This window comes from Genypterus blacodes, unplaced genomic scaffold (assembly GCF_046128005.1).
Source record: "Genypterus blacodes isolate CSIRO-AG114 ecotype Tasmania unplaced genomic scaffold, CSIRO-AGI_Gbla_v1 ptg000585l_1, whole genome shotgun sequence".
Taxonomy (NCBI): domain Eukaryota; kingdom Metazoa; phylum Chordata; class Actinopteri; order Ophidiiformes; family Ophidiidae; genus Genypterus; species Genypterus blacodes.
This window is the reverse complement of record NW_027467315.1, coordinates 32,826-55,254: the sequence shown is the minus strand read 5'-3', so window position 1 is coordinate 55,254 and position 22,429 is coordinate 32,826. Positions and strand designations below refer to the sequence as shown.

Below are 22,429 nucleotides of genomic sequence, written 5' to 3'. Positions count from 1 at the left end.
TGTGTGATCATGCCTACACACACACACGGACACATACAGCCAGTGTACCATGATACTGTCAAGGAAATCATCGACGAGGCTCAGCTCCCGGAACATTCAGTTTATACCAGAGAACGCAAGCTTTAACCCTTCGTCTCACTTTGGATCCCTCCATGTAAACAAAAAGTAATAAGCTGTGATGCAGGTTTACAGCTTTTCAATCAATTTTGTTGTATTTTAGTTCCGAAGCATCGGGGGGACTTTGGAAGAGGTATGACCGGGAGCTGAGTGCTACACAACATGACAACAACATCCTCCATAATCTATACAACAGCTGCAACACAGAGAATCTATCTGCATGTGGAGGAAGAGCAAGAGAATGTTGACTGTTTTGATTTCAGAATTCGAGAATTCTAGCTCACATCTGTACCAATGGGATGAAATATGGTGAAGACAGGATGAGGATCGCTTTAATCCACTTAATTTGGTATTAACTCACTAATTGCTTCGCACATTGCTGATCGAGTCTGTTTGAAAAATGCGTGAATCATAAATAGACAAAAAAACAACAGACGAAAAACAACTTGAGGTCCTCTTCAGTGGAACGTTCCACGTCCATCTGAGCTGCATTCACACACAAAAACACACCAAACACACGACCACACACTCTGTCCATGCTCGTATAAAAAAACAAATCTGTATAAAAAATCCCTTGAGTGTTCATGGCGCCAATGTCCAGCATTGGGTCAGCACAGGGTTAACATTGTCTCTGTGGGGGCACTCAGTGTAGCGTCAGCGCTAATAAGACCAGGACGGTGAGGAAGAGCGAGATTGAGTGTGACACCAGCCGTGCTCCAGAGCTGCCGATGCTCCTCTGGACGTTGGGCTCCATGGCAGCAGGGTCATCTGAGGGGAGGGGACAGAGAGGGAGGGGTCAGTGTTAGGGTTGGGTCACATGGATGTGGCGTTATTCCACGTGGTGTTGTGAAGGAGGAATTCTCACCTGCTGGGAGCCGGTTGGAGGGGTTGTGTACTCCTCCCGCCGCGGCTAACTTTGCTTTCCCGCCCTCCGAGGCTTTGACGCTCTCCTCCGCCTTGCCTTTCCCTGCGGCGGCCCCTGCGGCGCCTTTATGTGAGACCACGTCAACTTTCAGCCTCAGGCACTCTTCGCCGTGGTGATGCAGTGGCTTGGCTGGAGAGGAAACAAGGAAAGTTTAACACCGAGAAATCACAGAACGGATTTCAAAACAAATCAGATGTCGCCTTAGGTTTGTGTTCGAGCCGGACACTTACAGATGTAGTAGTAGCTCTCGCCCTGTCTGAACTCCTTGCCCAGGGTGAAGGGGGTGAAGCGCTGGAACTTCTCAGAGAACTTCTCCGGGCCGTGAGGAGCGAAGGGACGCGAGCACTCCCAGCGCAGTTGGTCGAAGGACTGCGGTTTGCAGACGTCGTAGTCCTCCTGCTCCACCATGTACAGCACGTAGCGCTCGGCCTGCTGGGTGGACACCTCGCCGCGGTCGTAGTGGGGACAGACGATGTCCAGGTAGTCGTTGATGCGGACGTCGACCACGTACTCGTCCCACAGAAACCTAGAGAAAGACAGAAGAGAGAGAGAGAGAGAGGCGTTTAACGACACGGGCTCTCAACAATCACAGATTCTGTCTGTTAGGGATTAAGACTTAATAGTTGGACACACAATACCCCTGCCTGGCTTAAATCTGAGCCACGGCTGGCTTAACACAAGTACACACACGCAGGGAAACCGACAAGAACAGGTAACAAGCATTCACACACACACACACGCACAGCTGGCTGGCAGGTTGTCAGTCAGGTGCCACGTCAGGATATGTGTGTTGGCGTGTGTTCAAGTGCTTGCGCAAACCTGCCACGGCAACAGAATTAGAAAGAGCCCCATCAGGCCGGACCCGTTCACCTCACGCACACACACGCCTTGGACTTCACAAACACTTCTGCTTTTTCTTCTCCTCTCCCTCTTTTTTTTTCTTTTCTGTTTTACCTCTGGCAGAGGTTCGCGTCTCATCTGCCGACAAAACCAGTGCGGCCTGAGTGACAGCTCGCTCTCCGGCGCTCTGTTCACCCCACGCAACTCGCCGGCTCTTCCTCCTCCGCCTTTGTCACACTTGTTTTCCAGTTTCTCTCTCTCTCTCTCTCTCTATCTCTGTCTCGTCCGTCTGTCGCCATGACTTTTGCGACTCTTCGTACTAATTTGCCGTGTTTATCTTCCCCCCTGATTCCATCAAAGACACAGACAGAGACAGAGACAGAGTGGGTGGAGGCAGTCAGACTCTGGCACTCTTCTTCTTCTTCTTCTCCTCTCTCTTTTCATCTCTACCCTTCATTTACTTTTATGGTTGTTTCTAAGCCTGGGCTGTCTCCTCGTCCTGATGAAGCACACAGACGGAGAGGAAGATACTCTTAATTGGTGCAGCTGCAGTGATGAAGAGCTAGTCTCACATTTGGTTGGGATGATGAGCAACATTCCCTGTGTTTTCTTAAGAGTTCATTCTCATGTCTGACTGTGTGTTTTTGTGTTGTTTTCTTTTACATGAAGCAGGAGTGAACATGTGAGCTGAGCACAGAGGCCCGGGGGCGATGTGTGATTACAGCATGAGGGGCCCCCAACCTCTAATCTGTACAAGCCAATCTGTGTGTGTGTGTGTGTGTGTGTGTGTGTGTGTGTGTGTGTGTGTGTGTGTGTGTGTGTGTGTGTGTGGGTAGAGTAGATGGTGAAAGTGACAAACAGCATAGCTCTTGGCTGTGTGTGTGTGTCTCTTCTATTGTTTTTTTTGCGTGCTGTGTGTCTGCGTCCTGGGATCAAAGCGTGGGCCGAGGTGGCTCTGACCCCTCCCTCCAGTTGTTGTGACTCCTGTTAGGACCCCCCTGGCCAAATACACAGACACACTGGCTCCAAATGTGGGCCTCTCTCTCTCTCTCTCTCTCTCTCTAACCCCTCCCCTCCCTGCTCAGCGTGTGTGTGTGTGTGTAGTAAGTGTGATCCTACCTTGTCAAAACACACATTGTTAGCTGAGCTGGGCTTTGCACTTGTTCGCTTTAATGAGAAGTTCACCGCCCTCGACTTGCAATCAGTGTTTTCCCCCAAACAAGCGAGCATGTCTATGTGTGTGTGTGTGTGTGTGGTCGTGTACAGAAAAGAAACACACACACGCATGTCTGTTGCAGTTTAATTGGCCGAATAATCTGCTCCCTTCTCCTCTGTTCCATTCAGTAAATCGCTCTGGAGGAGAGAACGAGGCGGTTTCTCTTCAAAGTAAAAGCCTGGTTTTAAATTCTGCAGAATAAAACTTTTACCCATGAACCCCTACAAGCCCCCCCACCACACACACACACACACACACCTCCACCCGGACCCCTTGGTCTCGCTGACCTCCCAAAAGAAAACACCAGCTTGTCGATTCTGTGAGATTCTGTTGCTAATTTAATTTGTCGCTCTTAAGAAAACTCTCCTTTTATCCTTCTCTTCACCTCCTCACCCCCCTTCTCCTCTTCCTCCCCCCTCCTCCTCTTCTCCATTGGTTTGACTAATTAAAAGCTGTTAGGGGTCTGGGGCCAGTGTGTGTTGTGGAGAAAAGGAGGGGAGGAGGAGTGAACAGGGTGTAATTATACACTTTCCTCCCCAAAGACACAGAGCCTGAAGGCTACAGGGCCTCTTCACCCCCGCTACCTTTACCCCCTGTGGAGCGCTCACTCCCTGCACTGTGTCATATGTGTGTGTGTGTATATATCTATGCTTATATACTGTATGTGTGTGTATGTGTGTGTGTGTGTGCACTACCCTGTGTACTTGCTCATTTGCCGCAGTTTGTTTGCGTTATTTTGCTTCACAAGACCACAGCCCATAATCTGTCTTCCAACGTGTCTTCCACTCTTTCTCATGCCATCCTCCTCCTCCTCCTCCTCTTGCTCATCAAAGCTCTCTCTCTCCCTCCCTCTCTCTCTTTCTTCCCCTCTGACTGACGGCTCTCTCCAGAGTGAAAGTCGCATTAATGTGATAGCTGTACCGTACGTGAGAAAGTCAGGTGTGTGTGTGTGTGCATGTGTGTGTGCACATTGTTGCACAGCAGCCTACTTTCTTTGGTTCTTCCACATGTGCACTAGTGTGTGTGTGTGTGTGTGTTTGCATAGGTGATGGATTCTCTGAGGACCCTTATATTCGGGGCGTCTCATGCCTCGGGCTCATGAGCACATCTGTTTATCACCGCACACACATACACACACTCCATTTGAGTGTGTGTGCACGGATGTGTGTGTGTGCGGCTGAGTTGAGGGTAAACACAGGGGGCTGAAGGTTGCCGGAGTCTTTCCTTCTTTCGCCCGCAAAAGGTCATGTCTCACTTCTGAGCAACTTTCGTTTTGCGTCAGTGAGGGAGGTATGTGTGTATGACTATGTGTGTGTGTGTCTGTATGAATATCCTGTGTGTGTGTGCAAAACTGTGTGTGTGTAGTGTAGGAATAAACCAATAAAGCAGTTATAGCTCCGGTGGTTATGACAGGAGGTGATTTGTTCAACACTTCTCTCTCCCTTCACCGGAGCTTTGATGTCTTTCCATTGTCCTTCCCCCCTCCCCCCTCTCTTTCCCTGCCATCTCTCCTTCCTTTCTTCCTTTCTTCCTTCCTTTGCTGTCCCTCCATTTGTCCCCTGAGCTGTCAGCGTGTTGTGAAAGCCCTGACAGAGGAGCTCTGTCTCTCTCAGCTCCTCTCTCTGGACTGCATTTACAACTGGCAGCCAGGTCACAGGGTTAAAGTTCAGGGTTGCAGTTTCTCACACGCACACACTCCCACTGAGTCAGCACTGAGGATACTTGTTTCATGCACACACAGCGAGTCGGCGCAACTGAAACACTAAACAGATGCAGTCCCCAACCATTTGCTCCCCAGGTAATCAGTAGTAATGTGCACACACACACACACACATGCACACACACACACACTGGAATGTCACAGCAGGGGGGCGGAGGGGCGGTTTAATGTTCACACTCATCAGATTTCTCCACTTGCACTCTCACACACACACTCACTCTAAGGTGTGCACTTAATACCCTCTTTAATTTGCTGTGATGTGGCTGCTTCACACCTCCTCTTCCTCAGCAACTCAGGAGCTGTCAGCGCTAATAAACGGGTGGAGACGCTCACGAGTGCTCCATTAGAACCTAACACATACACACACGCACACACACACGCTGAGACGTCTCTTTAGCTGTCAGTGTAATCCAAAGTCCCCCTGCTTCCGTCTCATTGTCTCAAAATGTGCCTGGTGGGAATTCTACTCGCAGAAGAAGAATCAGCACAACTCTGTTCACTTCACAAATGTGTGTGTGTGTGTAGTTAAGACATCAGAGTTCTCCCCTCCCTTCATCCATCACTGTCCGCCGTCTCCTCCCTCCGTCTGCTTGGCTTTTATTCCCTCAGAACTCAAGCCCCTCCCCCTCCGCCTGGCCTCCGTTGTGCCTCGTCTCTTAATGCTGTCATAATATACCGCCGCCCTTCATCCAGGCTAATTTCCTCCACACAAACGCCCTTTTCTTCTCCCTCACCCCTCTCTCACCCTGTGCCCCAAAAAGCTTCTCCTCCTCCTCCTCTTCCTCCTCCTCCTCCTCGTCCTTTCACCCCCGTCCTCCTCTCCTGTCTCAGATGAATAAGGAGCAGGGCCATCATGCTTGGCTTCATATGTGAGGAGGTCACAGAGAGTTAATCTGTGTCTGCCTGCCTGACAGCCAAGGGGACCAAGTTCACCCGCTGACTTCATCTGGAACTTTCTTTTGCCCCCGAAAACAAGTTTTGGAGCGAACTGAGGCCGAAAACATAACAAACTTAGACCCAGAACTGTTGTTGATTCCACCCTTTAGGGGGCGATGGAGGGCTGTGAGTGGACAGCAGAGCTTAGGTACGACTGAAATGCTGTGAATGAGCAGCGTACACACACACACACACACACACACACGCACACACACACCCGCACATACTAAGAGTCATGTTGTTGTCTGGAGTGACGCTGGGATGTTCTGTGGAAAACTACTGGGGCCAAACAAGAGGAAGGTGTGTGTGTGTGTGTGAAAGAGGGGCGACTGATGGGAGAGGGGCAGAGAGGGAGGGGGAGGAAGTCTGGGCCGCAGATAAGGTGGAGAGAGGAAGAGCAGAGAGAAAACAGGGGTGCACGGGCACGACGAAGGAGGAGGAGGAGGAGGAGGAGGAGAGGGGGGAACAGAGACAAAGTCCACAAACGGGGCTGTGATGCATGTACAGGCCTCACAGGTGCTGCTGTGTGCGACCACGCATGAAGGTATGTATGTGCGTCTGTTAGGTAAGAGACCAGTTATATCAGTAGGAAACACACACCAACACACACACACACACACACCAACACACACACACAGGACACGCAGCTACGTTGCATCACAGGATTCACATCAGTGTGTGTAAAGATATAGGATATAGATATGGGATGGCTGTGTGTGTGTGTGTGTGTGTGTGTGTGTGTGTGTGTGTGTGTGTGTGTGTGTGTGTGTGTGTGTGTGTGTGTGGGGGGAAAAAAAGGACAAAATGTATGAAATGTAGGAGTTGAGGAAAGGGGGTGTTGGGTGGGGGGGGGGGCATGTGGACCACCGCCACGACTCGTCCCAGGGGGCTGCATGTACACACGCGTGTGCGTGTTCAGACAAGCCGAGTCGCCTCCATAACAGCGGGCCAGACAGAGCCAGAGAGACGGACGCAGATAAACAGAATATTACATTACAGCACCAGAGCCAACAGATAACACGGGGATAAATGATGGCAAGTTAAAAACCAGTCTGTGTGTGTGAGAGAGTGTGTGTGTGTGTGTGTGTGTGTGTGTGTGTGTGTGTGTGTGTGTGTGTGTGTGTGTGTGTGTGTGTGTGTGTGTGTGTGTGTGTGTGTGTGTGTGTGTGTGTGTGTGTGTGTGTGTGTGTGTGTGTGTGTGTGTGTGTGTAAAAAGTGTTAAAAGTGGGAAAAGAGAGAGAGAGATGGAGGGCTTGGGGCGAGCGATCAGTCTGAGACGAGACACAGCTGTTAGAGAGGGGAAAGGGAGTGAAGATGGATAGAGGGACAGACAGGTACACACACACACACCCATACACACACACACACACACACACACACACACACAGCTGACAGAGTTGAGTATAGTAACAGCGGAGGAGGAATGCTGGCTGAGGCTAATATTAACACCCAAGTCCTCCCTCTTGCCCCCCCAAGTGTGTGTCTGTGTGTAAGTGTGAGTCAGACATTTATCAGGCGGCGGCGGTGATCGTGTCTACGGTAACGGCACTCCCTGTTTTACGCTGACGTAGACACACACACACACACACACACAACCGTGGAAAAACACACGTCCTCTATCAAGTCAAAAACAAAAATAAGATCACTTCCAGTAACAGGCAGCTGGTGGCGGGACGATCTCTCTCTCTCATACACACACACACACACAGTCTCTCTCTCTCCCTCCCTCCCTCACACACACACACACACACACGTACACACACTGGCACGCACGGGTCAGCGCAGGCAGAGACACGTACTGTAAAAACAAGACTGGACCAGAATAAGAAAAAAACATGCCTCTCCACCTGTCGTGCAGCAGACGGAAACACACACACAGACAGACACACACACACACACTACCAAATCCCCATATGACTGTAACATGTGATTAATTCATGATCATTAACCAATTATGGTAATGAGTCTATGGAAAATAAACACACACACACACACACACACACACACACACACACACACACACACACACACACACACACACACACACACACACACACACACACACACACACACACACCGTGAGGGAGCAGACTGCAGCCATCTGGTCTCCTTCCTGTCCTCCACCTAAAGACAAATCACCGCCGCTCACAATCAGAGCCAGAAATCAATTAGCATCAATTATCCGGCGAAGCCTCTGCTGCCCGACCACAGCTTCCTCTGAACAGGTGACGGATTGATCACCGGAGAAAAGAGTGAAGACAAAAGGGGGGAAGATGGGGAGGGGGGATCAAGAGAGGAGGGATGGAGATTAGGGAGGAAAATGTGGCAAAATAAAGGACATGTATTACTGTGTGTGTGTGTGTGTGTGTGTGTGTGTGTGTGTGTGTGTGTGTGTGTGTGTGTGTGTGTGTGTGTGTGTGTGTGTGTGTGTGTGTGTGTGTGTGTGTGTGAGTGAGAGAGAGAGCGAGAGACGGGGGGAGAGAGATGGAAATGAAGAGTTGAACCTTCGTGCGACGTTGTGAGGCCTCTGGCCGATTTAAGCGTCTGTCGCCACTGATGCCACATGTGTGTGTGTGTGTGTGTGTGTGTGTGTGTGTGTTGCGGCCTATGTTTAGTCTGCTTGGGCCGGGTCTTAGGGTTATGATATGGTTTTCCCTCTCATGTAACTACTTGGATGGCAGAATCACCATAAGAGCTCAAATCTGGCTTTGCACTGGACTACCACCAAGTGTGTGTGTGTGTGTGTGTGTGTGTGTGTGTGTGTGTGTGTGTGTGTGTATCCCCCTTTTCTGATCTTTACCATCTTTTCTCCCCCAAACCCAAACTCCCAGCTCCATTTCCCTCCTCTCTCCTCTCTGTTTGGCCCAGGTGTCCCGTTCCTCCTCTGTGTCTACCTGAGTTCCTCCCTCCTCTGTCTGCAGTGACTCAGGTGTGACCCAGGTGGGTCAACCCGTGGTCCCTGAGTCACACATGGACTAACCCGTGACACAAGCACTACTCACCCCCAGCAGCCTTCCCATTAGCCCCTTATCCAATTATCAGAACAACTGTTTTCCTTGTTGCTCTGCTCCCTTTCAGTCTTTTGTCACTGCTACAGAGCAATTAGAGGCTCAGTAACGTAATCAAAGACGAGAGGATAAAAGGCCGTAATGGCTTTTGCCCTCCTTTGGTCCCGGTGCCAGTGGTTGATCGACCTCTCCGGGGCTGCAGCGCGGTCCCGTCCTTCTCTTTATATAAGATAATACCGCCGCTCCGAGGCTCGATGCCGCTAAAAGCTCAATAAATCTGTGCGCGTCTGTCAAGAGGCATCGATCCCGAGCTGAGTGTCCGGGTCGCGTTACATCCCTGACCTCAAAACAAGATAATCAGCAATACGCGACACACACACACACACACACACACACACACACACACACACACACACACACACACACACACACGCAATTCACTTAGTACAAAACAAAAATAATCAGCAATATATGGGCTCCTTCTCCCTCTCTATTACACACACATACACACACACCAACTTCTTCGTGCAATGTACAGTATGCACAATATATTTAACAATGCTGACAGGAGTTCTGAATCCGTCTCACACACACACACACACAGGTGCAGACCCCATTCGCACAACGTCAATGTTCAAGTTCGTACTCGTCCGTCTGATAAGTCTATTTATTACTATCAGATTATTTCTGAGTGTGTGTGTGTGTGTGTGTGTGTGTGTGTGTGTTGCGGTTATATATAGTGTTGAATCTGTCTGCCCATCTGTTTACGCACCCCGCTGAGAGGCCTGATGATAATCCTGCAGCTAAGTGACTTTAAGGTGGACGGGGACACACGAACATCACGCGCACCTTTCAACTGACACGTCAATGAAAACAAAAAGGTGAGTTTGGTTTGTTTTTGTGTGTTGTTTTTGTCGCTTTAGCGGCCTGAAGAAACGCCACAAGCACCGTAACGGCGCAGGGTGAGACTTTAATTAAGTTACATCCCAGCCCGAACACACAGCAGAACGCAGAATCACACGTCACACACACATACATACACACACACACACACACACACACACACAGCAGAGCGCACGGACAGAACAACTTCACGCTCATTAAGTCAAACAGACAGTTTAGTTTATAAAACAGAGAGTTTAGTTTATATGCAGTACAAACACACACTTACTTTGGGTTGGAGCTGTTCCAATAGACGTTGTGTCTCTCCGCGGAGGCGAACCAAGCACCGATGCTGAGCGTCACACACACCAAACACATCAAATCCATAGCTCCGCTTCTGCACGCGCGCCTCGGGTAAAATTCAACAACAAATTTACCGACTATTGACGTAAAAACAAAGAGAAAGAGAAACAAAGAGCTTGTGTTCAACTCGAGTCTCCAGATGCACAAATTAAAGCAGTTGAGTGGGTAGAGCTTCACTACTGTGTGTCGCAAATCTGTGTTGGACAGAAGCGCGTGTCGGCTGTTTTGTAAGGCGCTGGCTCCGCCTCCCCGGAGCCTTCCACTAATGAGGACGGAGATGATCTACAGACCACGCCCACCCGCCCACTAGAGACACGCCCTCCAGCTGCTGCCCGCACTAAAAGACTAGAACACAGAAATCCACCAAAACAACTGCAGCAGGCCTGTCATTATGTTGGATTTAAAGTGAATTAACATAGAATAAATAAATAATAGGCTGTATATTAATCAGAATCAATGTTAAGGCAACTCTAAATGTTATTATGAGAATCAGACATGTATAAAATCACATGAATTCCCCTCTGTATTTCAACAGATCCATCCCTTTTGTGTATCTCTGTGTGTACATCATGTACATGTTGTGTTGTAACACTGTAATCCTGTAGGGTGTTGCTTGTCCTTGGGTCTTTGTATTCAGTTGCTGGGTTGCTAGTTTGTTTGCACTGTGCGTCTTTACATAAGTGCAGCGCTGCATTGTGTATGCATTGTTTGTCAGTGTGTGCTCTGACTCTTGATGCTGCAGAGAGTTGTGTGTGTACTGGATGTACTTTGAGGCTGTTGTTGTCTGGGCACGCTGGTGTAATCATTAGAGTTAGTTAGATGGTAAACCGCACTGTATTGCCGTCTAATCAGGCGGCCTGATCTCGTGGTCTCTGCTCAGCCATGTCTGCAGACAGCCTGACATTAGAGTGCAGCCTCACAGATGGACTGGATAAAGTCCAGACCACGGGGAGTCACCGGGACTCTGGGGCCCCAGCAGCAGAGGGCTTCCCTCAGGCAGGCATGGAGCTCAGCCCGGGTTAGCTGCTTGAGTTTTAGAGCGTTGGGGAAACAACTGTGTGTGTGTGTGTGTGTGTGTGTGTGTGTGTGTGTGTGTGTGTGTGTGTCTGTGTGTGTGTGTGTGTGTGTGTGTGTGTGTGTGTGTGTGTGTGTGTGTGTGTGTAAAGGAAGATGAGCTGAGTGTCAGACTGTATGTCCCTTGGCTTGGATGGGCAAGCACACACACGCCCTGGCACTCTGACAGAAGACACACACACACACACACACACACACACACACACACACACACACACACACACACACACACACACAGTGGAGCCTGTAGGCAGTGGGGGGTTAATCATGAGTATGGGTGCTTTTAAATTTATGACGTTTGATCTCAAGGAAGAAGAGAAAGAAGTGAGTGGAATCATATCTGATGGGAAATAAACTCTAACTAATTCTTCCGAAAACTGACGTCACATATGAGTGTAAACCTCTGAGTAATTTGACATAAACAAGTGGGTATTCCTGTTACATGTAACATGAACCTCCTCTCCCTTCACTCCAGTGACACTGGACGCCACTCTAAACAGGTACACATGTATTGATTTCCTCTAAGGAATGACTGAAATGCAAATAGTGTTCCAGCAGCTCCAAAACTACCCGGTGACTCCTGGGGTTCACTCAGACTACGGGCAACAGGATCCTCTCCTCCTCACTCGTACCCGGCTGAAGCCACCACCCTCCCACTCTGTGTTGTTGCCAGCCGACTTCCGCAGCTCCAGCATGGGATCTCCTGCATGTACGCGTTGTACACATCACCATGTAGCATGACACAAAGACGGATATAGCAAATACACAGCCCACAAAGACACCTCCTCAGCTCTGATTCAGCCAAGAGTTAGGATAGCTGGGATCTCCCACATGCACATGAATGCCCCAGGGGGACACAGGCTGTGCACACACACACACTCACACACACACACACACACACATATACACAGACAAGCAAACTGGCAAAAATATGCACCACAAACATCTACTCTGTCAGCTCTTATGACAGTGCTGTTGCTTGTAAAAACCGCTGATGACTTTCAGAGTGAGACTTAATCCTCTCACAGCACATACACACACATACACATTCACACACACACACAAACACAGACACACACACACACACAGGGGGAAGACCAGGGTTTATACAAGCGATGGTATAGCAAGAAGCGAGAGAGGAAAACAAGAAAAGTGAGAAAAAGTGTTGAGATGATGGAAAACCAGGCGGCTGTGAATGCGGAATAAAGGAAATCGAGGGGAAAACCTGAAAGCAAACAAACTTTCCAGCAACCGGAAACACGCTTGTTTACTCTCTGAAGGTTTTTGTCTCCAGGCGTCACGGAATCTGTTACGAGTTGTTCAGCATGCAATGGAAATCCCACAATTACATAACGCGGTGAGCAATTCAATGCAACAACATGGGGCGTCGCCCTGTGCGGCTCCACCTTCACCTGCGCTCAACGTCCTGCGTCAGACCTGCTCACAGTTGTGTATGTGAGGTGTCACGCATGGCTAAAACTGTTACAGGGGATTGGAGGTGGTGAGAAGACGAGTCGACTGGTGCAGGATAAATGTTTGGCTAAGAGGGGTTAAGGACGCGTAGGAGACGGCTATTAAACAAAAAGACAGAATCCCCTCCGCCTCCTCCCTCCCTCTCTCCCTCCCTCCCTCCCTCCCTCTGCTCCCGTAGGCCCCAGGCAGGGATCGGGGTCGCAGATCCTCCACCTCGACATGCCGAAATGTCTCTCCAGACACGCAGATACGCATGCAGAGACGCGTGGGTGTGTTTCTTTCAATACAGCGTGGAGAGAGAGGATGAGAGCGAGGTGGAGTCGCTCACTCATTCAGCAGGGTGTGTGATGAGACGGGAGGCAACATGGAAACACTGGGAGTGGACCAAATCTGCGCACACACATACATGCACATGCCCGCACGCATGCTATCAAACCCTGGCAATTTCTTTATTAGTCTGTAGGATGTGACGCGGTGCAGTGTGGGAGGGCTGCCATCCCTGCAGCTATCTCTATTGTTGCTGCGTTGGAGGGAGATGTTATCCCGTCGATGGCGTCTCTCTCTCTCTCTCTCTCTCTCACCCTCTCCCTCTTTCTCTCTCTCCCTCCCTGGCCTGAGTTTATCACTCCATCGCCCCCTCGTGCCCTCCAGCCTCGGCCTCAGCTGCTGATACACAATTTCTCCTTCCCCTCTCTGCGGATCCTCTCAGAGATAATAACCTCAGCTGCAGATGCGTAACAGATAGGTCATATGGAAGCGCCGGCGTTCCCATGAATAGAACACAATCTGAAGAAATAGCTTAAAAGGTCTAAATGGCTGAAATATGCTGCTTATTGACTGCGGCGCAGCACAGATTGCATTTCACATACTTGCCTTTTGTTGGGCCAAACCTCTGTCATTAAGGGTAGCTTAGGCTTGTTAACACTGGGCTTTGTTTCATCTACACGTGGACAGCTTGTCACCCTGCTGCCCTCTGTGCCTTTATCCCCTCGGCCCCCCGCGGCCCTCTGGATCATAGCGCCACACTCCGACAAGCTGCTCCTCCTCTGGGCACCACAAAGGCATGCGTTTGGGCTCTATTGACGCCCATTCATCTGCATACAGGTGGTCCCTCATTCGGAGAGGCACACTCCCTGCTTAATAGTGCGCCATGTGTCGAGAGTTGGTCCCAGCAGGGGGGGCCGAATAGTGACACTTGCAATGACAAAGTTTTGGGGTTGTTTGTCTTCTCTGAGAATCAGAGCGCAGAGAAATTGGAGAGGATTTGCATGCATATAAACAATCTAAAACTAAAAATAAAATGTGTCTGTCTGTCTGTGTGTGTGTGTGTGTGTGTGTGTGTGTGTGTGTGTCGGCAGGGGGTAAATGAGCCTCCTCCTTCCTCCTGGACTCACACTGTCTCACTATTCAGACCACAGGAATCATTAACTCGCCCAGTCAACAGGCACACTTCACTCGTTCGCTTTCTGTCCTCCTTTCTGTCTCCCAGGGACTCTCACACACACACACACACATGAACGCACAGAAACACACTCACGTGCACACACACACGCGCACGCACACCATCACACAAAGGCACACACAAACACCGGTGAAATATTTAACTGAGCGGCTCGGCTGGCTCTGCCTCTGCCATCATTTGTTACATCCTAGCGTCTCCTCTCCCAGCTCATCTGTCGTCCCTGTTGTCTCTCTCTCCTTCTCCTTTCTTCTCTTCATCTGTTCCTGTATTTCCTCAGAGTCTTCATCAGCCTCCGGTCAGAATGTACGGAGCATATCACTCCCCAATTACTTGTGGCTTGTCTGCTTTTCTTTCACACTGACTGCCCTGTGAATGGCTCCCCCTCCTCTCTTTTGTGATCTCTTGCTCCTTCTCAATCCTTCCCTCCTCTGTCCTCCCGTGGTCCACTTGTCCTCTCTCTCTCTCTCTCTCTTGCTGCCTCCTCCCCTCCCACCTCCCAATCTTTTCTGATCCATATTTTTTCCCTTCACAAGTGCCTCAGGCGGTGCATTTGTTGGAAGTGAATCCATTACCCTCCTCTCCCTCTCTGCTCTTCCTCTCCCTCTCTGTGTGTCCCTGAATGTCTCTCTGTCTCACTCTCTCCTCACATGCTCCTGGCCTCAGACCCTATATTCATTAACATAGTGTTAATGATCCCAGATGGACTGACTTGTACTCTGTGGGGGCGAAGTGTGACTGGCTTCTTCCAAGGGTGTGTGTGGGTGGTTGTGTGTCTGTGTGTGTGCATGCATGTGCACTTGGTGGGTACACGTGTGCATGTGTGTGTGATGCATGTAAGTGAGTGCCTGTAAGCATATGAGCGTTTGAGTAAGAAAGCAGTGATCTGAGCAGTAGATTGCTCTGTTCTGTGGTCATCTCTCATGTTGGTGTTTCACAGTGATGAACAGCCTGCAGCTGAATAAGAACGGGGGAGAATTTGTTCTGTCAAACTTGTACACACACTGAATATGAAAAGGGTGAAGACAGCTCTGATGATGGTGCTTTATCCACGCAGGCTGTTCATTACAAACTCAATCCAGACTGTGGACGCTATAAAAAACATAACTTTTCCACACTTCGGTACGTGACAGTGGCTTTGAGCCACGACCGCATTGTTCATTGTTCACAGCAGTGCTTTGTAACTTAGCCGTCATGGTTCCAAAATGATTATATGACATTTAGGATTAAGAAACTAAATAAGATTTGAGCAGAATTGGCCTAAGCAGACTAAAGGTGACAGTCGGTGTGTTTCCTCCTGTTTCTCCCTCATCTGTTCCCCCATGATCTTTGCTCTTTGCCTTCCTGGTCCCTGCTTGGTTGGAGTTGGGCTGTGATGTGTTTCAGGCTCACACTCTCACTTCAGAGCCCTGACCCACCAGTAGGAGTTGCTGGTTCAGAACCCCCATTGAGGAATGCAAGTCCGAGCCGGGGGTCCCAAGGTCTGCAGTGTTGTAAGACAATGGTGCATTCACAGACTCGAGTGATTTGACTTACAACTGTACAAACCGGGTCTGTGGGTGAAAGTTGATTCATTCTGATTCCGACCTTATTATGGTAATTCATTGCCTTGATCAGATTAAAATCAGGGTTGTGAAATGAGCGATCACCTCATGCAGGCATTTACAAGACTCAACAACAAACCATGAACCCGTGACTCTAAAATGTGTAGTGACTCACGCACTCACACGCTTTTGTATATGAACTACAGGTGCACACGGACACGACATCAACAAGTGAGTAATGCTGCTGAACAAGTTTAGGCCCTGGTGGCGCATGTGCAAAAAAAACACACACTTGACTGCTGGGGTTAGAATGTTACAGGTGCAGGGGTCAAAGTGCATGTATGTGCGTCATGGATACGTTAGCATTCCCTAAATGCATACACACATTGCTTGACCCCATCCAAAATTAGTTTACAAGTCGCTCAGCAGCAGCGGAGATCCAAACCAGGAGTCCAACTAACTCAAACTGACTAAACTGCACAGGCTTATCAGAGTTTTTACATCTTTTATCTGCCTTTTGTCTCTTTTCTTTGTCAGTAGTTGAACCAGTCGCGTCACATGCTGTTCTCTCTGCCTCCTGTTCTGTCTCTCTGTTCTTTGTTTGCCTCTTACTGGCATGGTGAGACCCGTTGCATAATGGCGCAGTCGCTTAATTGTCGAGAACACTCCGTCTAGCGTTCGCCATGTCAGGGCGGCTGGTGTCTTCTATACTGTACATAAATACACTCAGTACAGACACACACAAACACACACACACACAATCCTTTTTATCTATCCCATCTTGGACATTTGAGTCTGCTCATACTGAGAATTTCATAATGTGCCGCCAGTAAAACACCTGTGGATGCAATTACACAAAACAGCTTCCAAGATCCACCCACACTAAGCTGCCCCCAACAACAAAACACACACACACACACACACACACACACACACACATACACACACAACACACACTTGCACAGAGAAGTAGGGTTTATTATTTACTTTGTCTGTTGCAGATTTAATATGTACTTGTTTTCCTGTAGGTGTTTCATTGTACATTTTCATAACGTTGATTTGAAAGCAGAGCCCCATTGTGCAGAAGCTGCTGGAGCACAGATGTGAATCTTAAAGAGACGGAGTCTAATGGGAGACTGGAGATGAATGCAGTGAGCTCAGGCCATTAATAATTGATGCACATTAGGAGATGTGTACTTGCTTGTGTGTGTGTGTGTGTGTGTGTGTGTGTGTGTGTGTGTGTGTGTGTGTGTGTGTGTGTGTGTACCTTCTGGCTGGCACAGAGTGGTCACCATGGTGATCCAAAGGGTCTCCCAAATAACATAAGTGGGTGGTAGCAATGTCTGGTCACATCGCGAACACAGACAGACACAGACACACACAGACACACAGACACACAGACACACAGACACACAGACACAGACACAGACACACAGACACACAGACACACAGACGCACACACGCACACACACACACACACACACACACACACACACACACACACACACACACACACACACACACACACACACACACACACAGCGAATAGATTTTGCTGTACTTGCCAGGAGATTGTGCTGACTTCAATCGATTTCTTTATTGGTTGACGTTACTTTAATCAATACAACAACATGCCCGACCTTAAACATTACCAAACGAAAAAACAAGACACCCCGAGGACCACATGGTGTCTCAAAAACCTGAAATGTCCTCCTGAGGTGAATGTGCTGTCAAGAGCCAGCCCTCAGAATGTAACACTCCTCAAATCAGACCACACACACACACACACACACACTGAAGTTTGCGTGGTGTATCCTCGGCAGATGGACGCATGCATAACATGTTTCTGTGGGATTTTCTCCACTTGCTGCCAAACCTGACTGACAGAGGGTCATCCACCACCGACACACACACACACACACACAGAGACACACAAACACACACACACGCACATGCTTTACATGACATGATTTATGGATTTACAAGCGACACCATTGGTAAATGTACCTGATGGAGGACAGGTTGGGGCGTGGGGCGTTGGTGATGACAGCAGGTGATTGGTGAAGTGGAGGTCGGGTCAGATTCTACGATGGTGGAGGTGGAGAGTTAAATCAGGCTGGGAGGGAAAGTTCAACTGGGGCGGTGGTCTAACAGCTAACAGATGGTGTCCTCCACAAGAATGGGCTGATAGAATAAAAATGACCCTGATTTAGTTAGACGCACACACACACACACACACACACACACACACACACACACACACACACACACACACACACACACACACATTTCCTGTAAGTAGAGGAGCTCACAGGGACCTGAGGGGTGTTTTTATTTTAATAATTGAGATGTGAGAGCAGAGAGGTTCTGTTAGAGGAGACGTTTCATTTCATCTCATTCAAGAAAAAATGTGACGATGACCTGTTGTGTGACGATGACCTGATGTGTGACGATGACCTGATGTGTGATGAGTCCAGCCTGATGCTCTTTGGCACATTTATTAACATCTTGCGTGATCAAACTCCATTCTGACACATAAATCAAAACAAGAGACTGCAGGTCGAGAACGCAGCAGATTGAGGCACAAACTCACAAACAGCATTAAGAATGTCTCATTATATTTGTGCTTTGATCACCGCTGACCTCTTTATATTGTTTTGATGCCTTCTGTTATATTTTTCGTACTAGTTTGTATTTACATATTTGGAGGAGCACATGCAGCTCATTCAAATCCACATTGAAGCTCAATGGAAACGACCGAACCTTTCATACTGTATCTCAGCCGGAGAGAAGTTAAGCTACTTGAACCCTCCTCCTCCTCCTCCTCCTCCTCCTCATCATCAGCAAAGCCTGCACAGTGTCGGCTGTAATCTAACCCAGCTCTCCACCCGGCAGGGGGTCAAGTCAGGGAGGCACAGATTACAAAGTCCTCGGCTGGTGCTATCACGCGTTCAGACCCGTTGCGTTGAGCCTTTATCGTTTTGACTTCAACAGGCGTGACAGAGAGGAAGGAAGAAGGCGATGAAGAGTATAAGATGAAGATGATGGAATAGAGGAGCTCGTCCCAGCGTCAGATATGATAGTTTTTAAAGAGGGGTTAACGTCACGCTGCTGGTGGAGTGTGTTCCCATATCGGCGCACAATGGAGTGTGTTTGGAGTGTGTCAGTGCTCAATCAGTCAAAGGAAGACGAACGGTTTGGAAGCGATGAAGACAAACACAGAAACACAGACGGCTTTATCAGTCTGATTGGGTCTGTGTGTCCTCAGCTTTAACATGTGTTTCCCATTCAGGTTTATTGTGATGTATATAAGCGTATAAGCTGTCCTCTCCTCTCTACGCGAGGCGCTGGTGTGTGTGATGTGTGTGTACAGTGTGTATCTCTGCCACACCATCTGTCTCTGCTCCGGGAGGAGAGACGTTCACATTTATCTCTTTTTGTGAAACAGAAACATTTCCTCGGTCGTCTCCAGAGGATTTCACAAATCATCAGGATCCATTCTGATGTTTAGTATTCATGTGATCCGACATGCAACGCCAATCACACACACACACACACACACACACACACACACACACACACACACACACACACACACACACACACACACACACACACACACACACACACACACACACACAGAAACAGACGTGGTTTATGATACAAACTCATCTTCTCTGTATGTTTTAGGTAGAAATAAAAATGTATGAAAAAGTTGAGAGTTCCATCACGGTGAGCCTGGTGGATGTGAATACCAAACGGGTGAGTGAACCTCTGCGTGTGTGTGTGTGTGTGTGTGTGTGTGTGTGTGTGTGTGTGTGTGTGTGTGTGTGTGTGTGTCTGTCTGTGTATGTGTCTGTGTCTGTGTGATTACAGATAAACACACGCTCGCTAAAGTGGCTCGTGGTAATTGCAGATTTTACTGTGTCGCCGTTTGATGTCGCGTTTGTAGCTTTGCAGGTCTGATGTGTGTGTGAGCCGTGCAGCCATAAACGAGTCCAGCGTCTCCTCACTATTCTGGGAAAATCTTAATTGCAGCTATTTCAGCGCGGCGAGCTCGCTGTGGCTCTCTCTCTCTCTCTCTCTCTCTCTCTCTCTCTCTCTCTCTCTCCGTCTCTCCATGTAGATCTGCGTAGTGACACGGGGGCTGTTTCTGTTGCCCTCGAAAATAAATTTGGCTTTATCAGGACTGAGATCAGGTTACCCCCCTCCACACACACACCCTCTCACCCTCTCTCCACCCCTCTCTCTCTTCTCCCTCTCTTTCTTTCTCTTTCTTTCCACCTCTCACTTTAATTCTCCACATTTCCCATTATGTCTCCCGACACTTCCTGCCGTACCTATTTCAACCGCGTTCCTTCTCCCTCAGAGTGCCTGGCGGTCGTTTCCTGCCCTCTGCGCTCCCTCGCGGGCTGCTGTGCGGTACAATGAATGGCATAATCACACACTCTTAATTGGCTCTTTGCTAGCTTCGATTCATAGTAACTCTATTTAAAATCGCAGCCCCTCTCAGAGCTGTTGGTGCATGAGTCTGTGTGTGTGTGTGTGTGCGTGTCACTGGAGGCAAAAGTGTGAAACTAAGCTTGCCAGAATGCAGTAAAAGCACAGCCAACACTGGACACTGTATGTGTGTGTGTGGCGCTCTCATTAGCCCATGTCCTCTAATGGAAGCCACGGGTGGTTTAACACCCCGGGCCTGCAGACAGGGTCCGGCCATGCCAGGCTGATTGTAATTATAGCAGTCAGTCTGAACAGAGCTGCAGTGTGTGTGTGTGTGTGTGTGTGTGTGTGTGTGTGTGTGTGTGTGTGTGTGTGTGTGTGTGTGTGAGCAGCAGCGTGGCTCTGCTATGTCCTGTTCTGTAATTAGAAACGCCAGAGCTGACCTATTGTGCGTCTTGGGCCATTTCTCTACTCTGCTTGAACAGACACGTACACGACAAAACGGCAGGAGAGGGAGTTGAACCGGCAACCCCTTATTGGCAGACGCGGGGAACTCTGGGAATTACGGTGGTCATGATGGAATGAAGGCCAGCAGAGGAGGTGATGCAAGACTGTAGGGATCGGTCCCATGATACTGTGTGTGTGTGTGTGTGTGTGTGTGTGTGTGTGTGTGTGCACGCGTGTGTGTGTGCTGTCTGTGAATGCTGGGCTGCCTGATGAGGTCAGGTATCTAAGATGGAAATGCTTAGCTGCTGTATTGCTGCACAACACAAACAAGCGTGATTGACAGCAAAAGCAAAAGGACAGATGTTGTTTTTTTGTCTTTACAAATCACAACGCAACAAAGAAAGAAATCGCTGTGATGTCACCGCACATCAAGCCACACACACGCGCGCACGCGCGCACACACACACACACACACACACACACACTCACACACACACACACAAACACACACACACGCGCAATTCACGTGCTGTTGTTGAAGTGATTGGTCCTCTGGGACAGGGCGGTGTGAGTGTTTGGGTGGAGTGTGTGAGTGTGTGCAGTGTTACAGTCAGACAGAAAGAATGAAGGAAAGAAAGAAACATCAGCATCACTCAGATTCTCTCTCAGTCTGGTGTGAACAGAAGCTGCACACGACTCCTGACCGTCTCAGCACACGTGTGTCCCGCTCCTCAGAGTCCAGCCAAGTGGACACACTGACCTACATCTCCCAGTCCACGGCTTCAGACGGATAACAGTAGGCTAAGCCCGTCTTACTGCCGTCTTTACGGACACACGCCGCAGCTTAAAGGATCCTGCGTCTGTCTGTTAGCACGCCGCCAATACAACAGTCAGAGAGCACGGGGGACAGGATGGGCGGTTTTGGGGCTTTTAGGCGCTGTCTAGTAGAATCGGCCCAAATGAAAGAGGACAAACAGGGAGGACACACAGAGTCTCACATGCCTGAGAACAAGTTCAGAGAAGGATGTAGGGAGGGAGGAAAGGATGCAAGAGAGAGTTGAGTGGTCCTGATCAGGCTCGGATACTGAGACACACAATGGATACACAACATCTCATATAACACACACACACACACACACACACACACACACACACACACTCACACACACAAACACACACACACACACACACACACACACACTTGGTGCATCATACTGCTCGTGCTCATGATGACGTGATGTCCCTTGCAGAGTCACGGGTGAAGGCTTACGTGCATGAGCGCATGTAGAGGGCCGTGTTTGTGATGTGTGTGTGTGTGTGTGTGTGTGTGTGTGTGTGTGTGTGTGTGCGCACCTTGCTCCTGCTTACAGATAAGCATAGGTAGAAAGTAAGAGCTGTAAAACAAGAGAGTGAGAGAATATCATTGTGCGCGCTATCATGACTCAATAAAACTTTTATCTTATGACTGTGTGTGTGTGATTGTGTGTGTGTGTGTGTATACGTGTGGATGTGTGTGAGCAAAGTTCATTCCTGTTTCTCCAGAGCGGACTTTGAGAAGTTGGCTTGTTCAGGCTGCTGAGGGAGTAATAAGAAATGTGCGCAAAGGGTTGAACTCCTTCAGTGTGTGTGTGCGTGTGTGTTGGGTTTAAGGAGGAATTCATTTTACTCGGACAGAGACAGGCACAGCAACGCCAACATGGCAGACACACACGCCATTGTTTGGCGCATCAGGCCACTATTGTCTCTCTCTCTGTGTGTGTGTGTGTGTGTGTGTGTGTGTGTGTGTGTGTGTGTGTGTGTGTGTGTGTGTAGCTGTGTGTGTTCATGTGTGTTTGATGTAAAAATATGCAGATGCGGCCTGTAAACACGCAAATAATCCACTTGAATCCAGTAAACTAATCTGGATGTGAGACATCAGCCAAGGATCCGACCGTCCGCTCGTCTTATCGCACGTTAAACAGAGATGACATCATGGCTGATGGCGC

The 22,429-nt window shown here is 49.0% G+C and overlaps 1 protein-coding gene across 1 annotated transcript; it reads right to left on the bottom strand.

Moving 5' to 3' along the window:
• Window positions 1-204: 204 nt before the first annotated feature.
• efna1b (ephrin-A1b) lies at window positions 205-10,216 on the bottom strand. The gene is made up of 4 exons (XM_076140349.1): window positions 9,934-10,216; window positions 1,273-1,568; window positions 983-1,171; window positions 205-885 (listed from the first exon to the last, which is right to left on the bottom strand). The coding sequence occupies exons 1-4, from the start codon at window positions 10,029-10,031 to the stop codon at window positions 761-763; spliced, it is 708 nt and encodes a 235-aa protein (XP_075996464.1). The 5' UTR covers window positions 10,032-10,216; the 3' UTR covers window positions 205-760.
• Between the last annotated feature and the right edge of the window lie 12,213 nt (window positions 10,217-22,429).

What these genes read in the sequence shown, in the direction of transcription:
- efna1b (XM_076140349.1), bottom strand. Translation starts at nt 10,031, where the DNA reads ATGGATTTGATGTGTTTGGTGTGTGTGACGCTCAGCATCGGTGCTTGG. An exon ending in TGGAACAGCTCCAACCCAAA is followed by an intron (nt 1,569 to 9,933) that starts GTAAGTGTGTGT and finishes GTCTTTCTCTAG; the next exon opens with GTTTCTGTGGGACGAGTACG. An exon ending in CTCCAACCGGCTCCCAGCAG is followed by an intron (nt 886 to 982) that starts GTGAGAATTCCT and finishes CCCTCCCCTCAG; the next exon opens with ATGACCCTGCTGCCATGGAG.